The sequence below is a fragment of the Maylandia zebra genome, linkage group LG5, assembly GCF_041146795.1.
Source record: "Maylandia zebra isolate NMK-2024a linkage group LG5, Mzebra_GT3a, whole genome shotgun sequence".
NCBI lineage: Eukaryota > Metazoa > Chordata > Actinopteri > Cichliformes > Cichlidae > Maylandia > Maylandia zebra.
Genome location: NC_135171.1, coordinates 34,551,866 through 34,564,950, shown reverse-complemented (window position 1 = coordinate 34,564,950; position 13,085 = coordinate 34,551,866). Strand labels below are relative to the sequence as shown.

Here is a 13,085-nt window from a genome sequence, read left to right as displayed (position 1 = left end):
TCTTGTGTTTTTAAAAGCATGAGAGATGTACAAACATGTCTTGTGATCTACTTTTTGGATCATCTCCAGTAGTCATTAGAAAACCTACTGAGATGGAGGACTGATTGTTGACGGGTTTTCTTCCAGATCTATTAATAATGATGATTCTAATAATGTGCTGATAATGTACTGAAGTGCGTCATTTTTTCTGTGCTCTGTTTCTTCTTGCTCTTGCTATGCAATGACTGTTATTTTCCAAGCCTTTTGTTGTATTGTGGGCTCACACTATCAGGGAGGCGTGGAGAAGATGATAGATGCAGAGAGCTTTCTGCATGCAAAAGCCTTGGATGAAAGTAGGGGCTCCCCATTCATTTAAAATAATTTCATGTTTCCTTCCACCAACTCTGTGTCCTTCCAGCACTATTATCAGAGCAATGTGGCAACGTGTTATTCAGAGGATGGCACCCATTGTCTTGTTTTCTTCAGGGCGGACAAACACTTTACATTGGGAACAAAGTACACACTCACTCACACAGAAGTGCTGCCAATCATTTAGCTAGGGATATTGTAAGTTTGCTAATGTATCATTTTCTCTCTTTTCTTTTTTTAAACTCAAGCAACATATGTACAAGACCAGACAGGAACCGTTAATGATAACCTGTTGAAAAACTGAACAAAAAATAATAAACAAACCAATTTTCAACTTTCTTGAATTACAGAAATGTGAAAATGGACAATGATGTTTTAAAACATTTTTAATAGAAATAAAATTTTGTATAAAAAGAAAACTAAACATGCTTCACACACTTCATTAGTTTTCATGAGGTTTAACAAATACATAGCTAGCCAGGCACTGTATCCTTTTGTATTTTTTCCCCAATTTTAAGATATGTCAGGACATAAAGCAGACATCATCAATCTATTTAATAACATACATTAACTTACCATTTAATTTGGTCAGCACTCACATTTTATTCTGCAACACAAATGGTGTTGAAAGTAATACAGAGGGAGGCATGAAAAGCAGCATTGAATTCACAACACAAATGACCCCACAATATTTTCCCCAAGACAATAGAGGGCTTTTATACTGCACGGAGCCAACCCTTAATCTGTTCTGCCAACTCGGAGTGATTGATAGAGATATTGTATAGTTTTGCAATTAGAATTTCATTTGCTAAAATGCCTTACAACTTCCTGACACCTCCTCCTTATCACAAGAGTGCCTGAAGAGGACATGATTTTTTTTTTTTCAGTAGCTGGTCCATTATGGATATCACCTTCAGGGTATATTGCATGATCCTCTCAAGGGCATACTTCATCTTAATTCCCCTACTAATGGATCTGTACAGCTAAGCTTTACCCTTACACTATGAATGTGTGAGAATAGCTGGTGGCAGTGGTGGTAGGGTCATCCTGGATAACAGCTCACAGTGAGATCTCCTGGCTAAAACACTGTTTATTTTAACCATGAGCCACTGTTTCAAAGCACATACAGATATGCAGAGGGCAGTGGCAGCCTTGGGCTAGCTGGTAATACAAATCATGGCCTTACTGTAGCACAGATAAACAATCACTCACTAGACCTTCACCATTTGAGAACAGTTTTTAACGTACAATAGGCCCAAACAATTTTAAACAACACTGCAACAGAGTTTAAACGCATTCCTTTTTTTTCCCTTTTGTTTTTTTAAACAACACAACACAGGATGTTAAAACTGGCATGCTCAAAATCAGCAGAGACCATTTTATATGTGTAGTCATTCTTATTAACTCATCTGCAACTTGGAAGAGGAAATCAAAATACATGGAGTCTGGTAAAGATCTGTTGCATTGTTGTGACGATCAATATTTCCAGTCATTTGACTCACGAGACCAGAACACATTTAGAAATAAAAACAAACACAAGCCCCTCTCAGAGATCCATAGACCATGTTTGCATGCCTTTTTGGTGTTGATTAATCCCTTGTGATGCCTTGAGGATTTGAAGATTAATTATAATTCACAAAACTGGCAAACGACATTAAGAACCTGAACATATTCTTACTCGTAGTTCAGTTTCAGTCAGTGCTGCGAAAGATGACGGAGAAGTCTTTAAAAGAGGGCATAGCTGAAATGTAAACACAGAAAAGGAAAGCTCCATCCTTCAGTCTATAGGCCTCTGCCATGCAAATATTTTCATTTTTCTTTTATGTATTCTTCTGAGGCAGACCAAAGATGGAACCTTAAAATTGTGCTGTTATCTGTTCTGGTCCCAAGTTTTGTCCATCCCTGCATCTCATGTGGTCTTTCCACACAATGCCGCGTCTTTGTGCAATATTTCTCTGATCTCCACCCGGAAAAAAGACATATCTATTTAATTTATTTGACTTTATTTATTTTTGCCGGATGCTTGAAATTCCACTGCATGTTTTGTTTTCTTTGCTGGGACGGAAATCCTGAATCGTGATAACATCCTTTGTCCTTCAGATTGCATGGTTGCTGTAGCTGATGTAGGTTTGCTTTGTTGAAAACGCTGAAAGAGACGAAATGAGAAGGAAGAGTCAGAGTTTAATACAGTTGAGGTAAAGTTTGTAACCTAAGAAAGGGAGCTGATTTGGGCATGAAGCTCTTTTTGTTTAGCGCTCTTCCTGTAGTAACAAGAGTAAGAAACTGCTACACAGGGCTGAAAAAATGTGTTTAGTTCCTGATTGGTTATGATATTACGATCCTATTAAAAATTCCCTAGTTCTCAGGTCATGTTATTCCCCTCAGCATGTGCCAAATGTAACTATTACCTTTAGCTACCACCACCATTTTTTTCCCTCACAGCTATAGCTATCAGGAGTTAACTTTCCAGCTGTCTCCCCGGACCATGTTAGCTGATTCTCTGAGTGGGAGCAGATAAATCCTGACATATCGCCACTAGATCTCAGCATTGGGGGGAGCTGGCCCAGACAGGAATTTTTCAATTTCATCAAGCCATATATCCACACTGGCGATGACAATGACAAATGGCACTCATTCAAATAGCCATACACTGTATAGCCCCCTGTAAACGGTAACCCCATCAGGATAATTTGCTGCTGGCTATCAATTCAGCGTCTCTGCCTTCTCGACACTTATTTTAACAAAAGGCCCTTTTAACCATCCACACAAACATGAAGCAAGAATGGAATTAATGCTGCTCTGTTTGGATGCATGTAGTTTTTGTGACAGGCCTCACACCATTGTGCTATTGTTACTGCAGAGCATTGTGATAAGTTTTACATTGATTTCTGGTTTTGTGCTAACAGTAAATATATGTCAGCTATTTTATTCTCCTATGAAAGGAAACAGCTGTCAATACCTGTGGTTTTGACCACAGACTGATAAAAACCTTTTCCAGCTTAAGGCAAGAAGAGTGTTTTGAATGCCACTTGAGTAATTTCTGCTGACTCAATTGCTGAGGTCATTATTTACCTCACTAATATAAATCCACAGTGCATCACAGGAGTGCCAAGCATTGAGATTAGGAGGCATACACAGTGATTCAGCTGCTTTATAAAAGATAGTCACACCTTTCTTGTTTTTTTTAATAATGTGTGCAAATGCTAGGCTTTGATTAGTGATTCAATAATTTATCTATTGATTATTATTTCAGTTTATATATAGCATGTCAGTAAATAGTAATGAATGCAGATAGATTTTCCAGTCCGATGGCTTCATTTTACAGGATAGAGCAAGTAAATATTTGCATTATAATGAATTATAAGCAATGGTTGCATGACAAAAATCAACAGTTTAAGTCAGAGATAAACTGAAAATTATTAGAAACCCAGTTCCACACAAGAACTGGAACGCTATATAAAATATAAATAAAGCAGGATTCAAACAGATAGAAATAGAAAACACAAAGTTTACACTGAGACATTTTAATATTTGATGAATTAGCTCATTTTCCAATTAGTTGGCAGTAACATGTCTCAAAGTTTGAACAGGGATAACAAAATGTTAGAAAAGTGGTAGTGCACTACAAAAACTACTGGAGGGATATTTTGCGATTGATTAGTTAACTGGCAACAAGACAGTAACATGATTGGCTATAAAAAAGAGCACTTCAGAGAGATAGCCTTTCTCAGAAGTAAGGATGGGTAGACATTTATCAGTCTGCAAAAAGATCTACAAATGGTAAAACATTTTTCAGAATAATTAGTTTGTTATTCATTATTATACAGGGTGGGCCATTTATATGGATACACCGTAATAACATGGGAATGGTTGGTGATATTAAAGTCCTGTTTGTGGCACATTAGTATATGTGAGGGGGCAAACTCCTCAAGATGGGTGGTGACCATGGTGGCCATTTAGAAGTCGGCCATCTTGGATACAACTTTTGTTTTTTCAATAGGAAGAGGGCCATGTGACACATCAAACTTATTGGTAATGTCACAAGAAAAACAATGGTGTGCTTGGTTTAAACGTAGCTTTATTCTTTCATGAGTTATTTACAAGTTTCTCTTTGTTCACAGCCATTGACATGTTGAAGAGGTTAACACGTGAGGAGCGGATCGAAATCGTGTTGATATCTGGTTGAACCCAGTAACCGGGTCATTGCAGCAGATTTCAATGCAAGACACCCTACGAGACCACCCATCTCCCATGCTACAGTTAGCAAACTGCTTGCTAAGTTTCGTGAAGCTGGTTCAGTGTTGGATTTGCCAAAATGTGGACGCAAGAAAACTGTCAGTAATGAAGAAACATCAGTGGCTGTCCTAGCTTCATTCAGCAAGAGTCCACAGCGTAGCACTCGCTGCATGTCACTGGAGAGTGGCATTAGTCGAACATCCCTTCGGCGGATATCAGCTACTCACAAATGGCACCCTTACAAACTCCAGCTACACTGCAGCATCTCAGCGAGGATGACCCAGATCGGCAGAATTTGAGCAAAGAATTTGTAGGATGGGCAAAACAAAAATTGGAACAGGACCCTCAGTTCACGCAGAAGATTTTGTTCAGTGATGAGGCAAACTTTGATGTGAATGGTGAAGTTAACAAACAAAACCACCGCTATTGGTCTGACACTAACCCACATTGGATGGATCCCTCCAAGACTGTTGGAACCAAAAAAGTGATGGTTGGGTGTGGTATATGGGGTATAACGATAGTGGGTCCATTCTTCATCAATGGAAACCTCAAGGCCACTGGATATTTGAAATTGCTACACGATGATGTGTTTCCCTCTTTATGCACTGAAGCTGGCACGTTCCCTGAGTTTTTCCAGCAAGATGGTGCACCACCACATTATGGGTGCCAGGTCCGAGTATTCCTAGATGAACAGTTTCCTGGAAAGTGGATTGGTCATCGTGGGCCAGTTGAATGACCCCCAAGGTCTCCCGATCTGACCCCCTTAGACTTTTATCTTTGGGGTCATCTGAAGGCAATTGTCTATGGTGTGAAGATACGAGATGTGCAGCACCTGAAACTACGGATACTGGATGCCTGTGCTGGCATTTCTCCTACAGTGTTGCTATCAGTGTGTGAAGAGTGGGAGAAGAGGGTTGCATTGACAATCCAACACACTGGGCAGCACATTGAACACATTTTATAAGTGGTCAGAAACATGTAAATAACTCATGAAAGAATAAAGTTACGTTGAAACCAAGCACACCATTGTTTTTCTTGTGACATTACCAATAAGTTTGATGTGTCACATGGCCCTCTTCCTATTGAAAAAACAAAAGTTGTATCCAAGATGGCCGACTTCTAAATGGCCACCATGGTCACCGCCCATCTTGAGGAGTTTGCCCCCTCACATATACTAATGTGCCACAAACAGGACTTTAATATCACCAACCATTCCCATGTTATTACGGTGTATCCATATAAATGGCCCACCCTGTAGAATAATGGCTTTCAGAATAAAGACTTTGACTAACTCAACACCTATAATACATTTTAAATAATATCACAAAATGATTATGAGAATCTGAATAAAGGGACAAAGGTCCGGTCTATGAACACAATTTGCTGTGCCATCTACAAATGAAGGTTAAAATTCTACAGTATGATGATTAGAAGAAACCATATGTGAAAATGATCCAGAAAAAACATTGTCTTCTCTGGGCCACAGCTCATTTGGACTGAGGCAAAATGGAAAACTGTTCTATGATAAGATGAATAAAAAATATATAATAAAGAATTTCAAAAATATAAAAACACGGACATAGACAAGAATGGAACAACATTCCTCTCCCAGAAGTGCAGCAACTGGTGTTCTTCAGTTCCCTCATATTTACAGACTGTTTTTAACAGAAGGGAATGCCACACAGTGGTAAACACAGCTCTGTCCTAACCTTTTTTGAGACTTGCATGCTTCTAACTGGGCTGCACAGTTTGCATTAGCAGTTATTGACTCCGTGTTGGTTTCATACTGCAATTTTGTAACAACATGATCAATACAATTTTTCCCAAAACACATTTAAAAGTGAAACAATCAAATTGTATCAAATTTTAAGATGTGGTAAAGTCGTCTTCATCTTTTTAGAGAAGGCCTAAAATTTAGGCGATTGGACTTGAAGACTTTTTTAAGGATGTGTGTTACCCTCGTTTACTTGTTATTTTAGGAATAGTTTGACATTTTGGAAAACATTCACTTTAATAAAAAAAAGAAGAAGATTGATGCCAGTAATAAAATCATACCTCAATGTTTTACAGGCGTTTTAGTTCCATTGCTGGACTCCAGAATATGCTTTCTAATCCATTCCTTTGTGACTTCATTCTCACACACATAATTGTGATTCCTGTAATGCTTCTTGAAAAACAATTTCCACAGCCTCACCACCAAATGAATAACAGTGTCACATTTACTAGATTCAATGAAGTGTTAAATAACATGCTATACATTTGTTAATAAGGTTTTGTTTTTTTTTCACACTGCATCCTATCATTGCATCAATTTGTTTTACAGACACGGAAGGACAAAACATTCCTGAACTTAAGCCAGCAGGTTTCTAGTCAAAGCTTTCCTCATTTGCATTTTTGCTCTTACACTGTGTTTCGAGGCTTTCGCACAGCTCGGTCTTGGCTTCTCCGTTGGGTCTGAGTCCAGCCTTGGGGTTGAACTTGTTGGACATGGTGGCAGCAGTAACCACAGCCTTGAGGGTCCGTGTGCGCTTAGGCACATTCTGCTCAGGGTGGAAAAGAACCACATAGACCTTGGGCATGTAGAGCAACCCGAGGGACACTGAAGCACTCAGGCTCACAGAGATCGTCAGCGTGGTTGTTTGGATGTACATCTGCAAGAGGCAAAAACCAAACATGAATGATACAAACAGTTTAACAGTGTTTTGCATTACCGATTTTTCTGTGTGGGCAGTGGCATGTATAGTACAAGAGACATCTGCTGTGCATCATTATAATTAGAGTATTCAATGACCCATGTGTTGGTCAAGGAGTTTTTAAATGAGTATCTACTTTGTCCAGTAGAAGCTGCAAAGCTATCTAATGAAAATGATGTGTTAAACTTGTTTTAAATCAGCATCCTATCTGCTTTTATGGTGTATGTGTGCTGAGCCAGCCAGGGCCACAGTGTTTACTTAATTTTCTGCCATTCTAGTTTTAATATGACTATCACGTCCACCCTGAACACAGATTGGATCTTTTTCTAACTCATAATAAGCCTGCCCATAAAAAAAGAAACAAGCTCATGAAAATTTTACACATGGTCAAATCCTCCAAATTATGGGGGAGGGCAACAGAGTACCATCCTCATTCATTCCATTTAATTGTTTGCAGAACTGCAGCAAATTAATGAGTCATCTTTAAAGATGCAATAAGGTAGAAGAAAAGCTTATGCAATTTCTAAACATCATACTGTTGTGACTGATTGAGGAATGAGTTTACATTTGGCTAATACTGGGATACACACACACACTCTATCTATCTATAATTGATAGATAGATAGATAGATAGATAGATAGATAGATAGATAGATAGATAGATAGATAGATAGATAGATAGATAGAGCGAGATATAGACAAAATATATAAAATTTAATTTTTACATATATATAAAATTGAAAGTTCAGTTCACTAAAAAGGAGGAGTTTTGTTTGGATAGAAATTAAATTGTGCTTGCTGTAATTTACTACACCTCTGTAACACACAACAAGAATCTAATTATGATCATTTACCTGGTGTAACTACATAAATGTATGAATACTGTCAATAATAATAATAATAATAATAATGAGAGATTTTGTTGTTCCTTCAAATCCACCAAAATTGTTCCTAATGCATCAAAATTGATGGTGAGGCTTAAAATAATGTAATGGGTTATAACCTGCTGTGGGTGTAAGATTTAATATATTTACTTGGAGGATGACAGGTGCGAGTAGTAACAACAACAACAAGAAAGACTGAAACGAGAGCAGGTTTTTCATTCTTTGGTTACCATAATCACTGATTTACAAAGATAATTAAACCACAGTCGACTACAGTATTCAAATGAACACACATTTCCAACAAATCAGAATCTGTTATTTCTTGCAGGAACGATATTCGAATCAGACGATAAATCCTCTCATGCATAGATTTTTACTCACTAGTATTTTATATGTTGGTACTTTAAGAGTCAATCTTTCAAGTCAAGTTTTTCCTCATCAGGTCTCTGCTATTTTCTGATTCAACAAAAGTAACAGCTTCTCATACGTGACCTCTATTTTAATATGTTGTGTGTTTTTATTATTTTGACTCTCCACAGTGCTTTCCCTATATACTCAGCCAACCCTCTTTCCATGTGAGACTGCTGGCTGAAGAGAAGAAGGAAGAATGGAGTCAGTATTATAGAGAGACAGCTGCAGCGCTCCCCTCCCAGCTGTGGGGAGTATTAACCAGTGAACTGCTCAGGGCTTGGTTCACTGCTGCCTCAGGGACGGACTGTTGAACCCAAGCTGTTCATCACATAAACAGAACATAAAAGTGTTCTGCTGCTTTTCACCCAGGAATAATATCATCTTAAAATCCATCCTCTCGGTCACTGATTATATACCGGCACAGAATAAATAAGAACAGTAAAATGACTTTAAATCTGAGAACATTTAAAGTCTGTGTCAGAATAACATTTTTTTTTAAAAATTGAAAATTATATTCTCAATCATTTCAGTTTTGGTCTGTAAAATTAATGCAACAAGGAACAAAAGACACTTAAATCATCTTTGATGTCCATACTAAAAGAAGTCAATTATCCTATGTCAGAGCTATAAAAACTTGCTTTATTTGTGGCTCAACTAATCAACTTATCAACGCAGTTCCAATAATAACTACTATGATTATGTAACTGCACCATATCTCACTGTAAATTAGGTCACGTTGAAGAACAAATATTGTTATTATCATTTAATCTAATGTAACCTTAGGTAAGGTTATTTTAAATTTTGAATATTATGTCAGCAGTGATATAAATCAGGACAATCAGTAAGCTGTCACATTGTAGAGGCTAAGAATAGAATATAAGTGGATTTAATGCCAAATAGTACAGTGTGCAAGAATAATAGTTTCATTTATATTTTACATTTAATGGTGGTGATAATATACATTGGCCACTTAATTAGGTACAACTGTTCAGCTGCTCGTTAACACAAATATCTAATTAGCCAAACAGCAGCAACTCAAGGCAAGGTATGTAGAGATGATCAAGATGACCTACTTAAGTTTAAATGGAGTAATGTTTGTATTTTTGTAGGGTCTCTACAATAATACTGCTGTTGTGAATTGGTGCTATATAAATAAAATTGAACAGAATGAGGAAGAAAGGTGATTTGAAGGACAGCTAGTCAGCTAAGAACAGGGAACTGAGGCTACAGTTTCTAAAATTAGACAATACACGATTGCAGAAATGTTCCCTGGTTTTAAGAGTCTTGACTTCTACAGCAAAACATTCAGGTGGTAGCATCAGAATTTGACATAAACATGGCTCCATTCTGTCTTATTACAACAGCTCAGTCTGGTGGTTGTGCAATGGCATGGGGGATATTTTCTTGTCATGCTTTGGGCTTCTTAGTACCAAGTTAGCAATACATCACAGCTCTGCCTGAGTATTTTTGCTGACCATGTCTATCCCTTTATGACCAAAGTGTACCCATCTTGTGATAGTTGCTTCCAGCAGCATAACAAACCATGTCATAAAGCTGAAATCATCTCAAATTGGTTTCTTGAACATGACAATGAGTTCTCTGTACTCCAGAGGCCTCCATGGTCACCAATCAATCTCAGAGCACCTTTGGTATGTGGTGGAACAGCAGAGTTACAGCATGGATGTGCAGCTAACAAATCTTCAGTAACTGAGTATCTTTTCAATATGGACCAAAATCCAAGAGGAATGTTTCCAGCACCTTGGTACATCTGTGGCAAGAATAACTGAGGCACTTGAAGACAAAAGCGGTCCAACCCAGGACTAGCATGTGTACCTAATGAAGTGACTAGTTAGTGCATGAACTGTTTTCTTTTTTAAAATAAACAATTATTTGATAATTTTACATTTTGAATCAATTGTAACAGCATTATAGACAAAGTGATAGATTTTATAGTAACTGGTACCTTCTTATAGATGAACAATGGAAAAACAAATCAGCACATTTTATAAACTAATCTCAGTCCTGCCTGTTTGTTGGTCTATGTTATAATAATATGTATATAATGTAATATGTTAGATGAAAGGAAATTATTGCCTTGACCTTACTTGAAATCAATATATTATTGTTTGGTATTTCATCAGATAACATGTGCCCTCTCTATTGCCTCATTGATGTTAGCTTACAAATGGAGTCCTTTTTTCAATGTCAGAGCACGTCCAATATTCAGTCCATTAATTTGTTTCCTCCTGATTGAAATGCACCTGAGCATTCAATGACTGGAGCAACTTGGAAGAGAAATGAAGAGAGATACCATATATCTCACACACATATCATCACACTGCCATTAGCGTAGCTTGCCTTAGGCAAAACATAACATAGAAGAAGTACTCATAGTCGCATTAATGACTGAACTAGATGGAAAGAAATCATGGAGCTATCAGTACCTGGAGGATCAGTGATGGGAAGAGTCCTGGAAATATTTACTCAAGTAAAAATGTACTTGTGTACAACAGTACTCCAATAAAACGTAGGTGAAATAATGGCATTATTAGTAAACATGGCTGTATTACACAAAAGAGGAAGCTGAAGAGCAAGGGTCACCTCCAGAATTTTTTTAATAGGTGTGGTCATATGGGGGCCAGTAAAAATATTGGCTGGGGAAATTGTGGGGGACATACAAAGTAACACAATGGGTGTCACTGGGGGCCCAGCAAATTGTTGTGGTAAAGAAAAGTAAAGAAAATTTCTTATATGGTGATAATAAGTCCAGTGAGCCACACCCAGCCTAAAGCAAGTAAATGTAGAGATAAAGCTCATAAACTGACATTTTAAATCAAAAAAGGAAGCTGCAAAATGTTTACGCACAGTGTAATGCACTCACACAAATACTATATGAAACTGAATACACTGCTTCGTGTAACAGCAGTTAGGCTGCCGTTGTATCTGCTGAATTTGCTCTTTAGTCTCAGATCCTCTGTTCCTCTAAAAAAAAAAGAAGAAAAAAAATCATAACAGAAATGATAAGGTCATATTTAAATGTGGATTTCCTATTTACTCCTACACAGCTCAACTTCTGTCAAGCCAGAGAACAAGCAAATGCAGCATTAACTGAGCAACAATGGTAATGCATCCTAAATAAGCAAACGTAGCAAGCCAAAGTTTGTTAGATCGCCAGGCTAACACAAACTTAAAACATTAACAATCTGCTATACCCGTGACCTTTGAACTGAAGTCGTTACAGTTAATTAACATACAATACTTTTGCAGAAGAGGTAGTATGTAGAGTTTTTGTAAGAGAGGGCCTCTACATGGTTGTGAAAACACTGCATAATGAAGCTGTGTTGCCTTGGGCGTGAAGATGTATTAGACCATTAGATTTTTGTTTTTTTGTTGGTAACTCTGCAATTGATTTTCACATAAAAAATACACATGAAGATAACCAATAACGATAATCTACTTTCTTACAGTAATCATAGGAATTGTATTTCATTATTTTCATTCCAGCAGAAGTGATAAAGCAATTCCACACCCTGGCCTACGGTGAGTAGAGCAAAACTGAGTAAAAACATCTGTGATAACTCATAACATTAATTTGACAGCTAATAAACATGAACAGACTGCATTTTCAATTCAACCCAAGAGAGTCTCTGAGGCAGGATGCAAACAATCAAATTTATTTAAACTTGCATAATTCCCCTCACTATATTAAGGTACTTTTTTTTTCTCAGCATGCTATGGAAGTACTGAGCAGAGGAGTTTGCTGCATAAGAATTCACTATAATTGCACTCTAATTAAGCCAATAAACAAATAGAACCCTTAGGGGACACAATAATATAGCTTCATGGCAGATTGTCATTTATAAAGATCACAATTCTTTGGCCTTGATTAGCTTCACGGCCTATCCACCCATTATCAAAGCACCCAGAGGTCAACAGAGGGCTGCAGTGCTTTAGGCCTAATGAAAGCAACAACTGCTCTCTGAAGTCCAAGATGTTGCTTAGCTTCCTCTGCTTCGTAGCATCAATCTTCATTATTTATTACAGAGCCTCAGGGGCATTACTGTGAATAACGCTGTTTATCTTACGACTGAGAAAAGACAAAGGGAGAAATGGGAAGGAACATGGAATGGGTGGTAACAGGTAGCAGGTATGAACACAGATTACACTGTGTAACACAAAAAAATAACAAAAAACCCCACTCCTGACTCTGGTCTGGTTGAACTGAAACTCCCACTTCTTTGTCTGACTACCACTTTAACAGCAGTTTTTTTGTTTTTTTGTCCTAACGGTGCCAATAGTGAGATGGAGACTTCATACAGAAATAAACAACCCCACTCAGTTAATCAGACGATTCATGCACTGTAATGGCAGGACCTCTTTGTGTGGGCTGATTGAATTTAAGCTGAGCCCATTGTGCTGTAGCCTCATTCCCATGCATGCTATTGTCTGCTGCCCCTCCTCCTGCCTATATCTTTGAGACAGCCGCTGATTTAGACAGTTTCTCCAGGTAAGT

At 37.7% G+C, this 13,085-nt stretch overlaps 1 protein-coding gene across 6 annotated transcripts in view; it reads right to left on the bottom strand.

The window, feature by feature from the left end:
- Positions 1-719: 719 nt before the first annotated feature.
- The window catches only part of LOC101481524 (metabotropic glutamate receptor 4), a 210,718-nt gene continuing 198,352 nt past the window's right edge, over positions 720-13,085 (bottom strand). For 5 of the 6 annotated variants that reach the window (XM_004547528.4, XM_076884263.1, XM_076884262.1 and 2 more), the window contains exons 10-11: positions 6,989-7,235; positions 720-2,494 (exon numbers count right to left, since the gene is read on the bottom strand). In XM_004547528.4, coding sequence (XP_004547585.2) covers positions 2,445-2,494; positions 6,989-7,235 — 297 coding nt within the window. In that variant the 3' untranslated portion in view covers positions 720-2,444. Of the gene's footprint in view, positions 2,495-6,639; positions 6,752-6,988; positions 7,236-13,085 lie in introns of all 6 variants that reach the window. The other variant, XR_013098692.1, reaches the window with a different exon arrangement.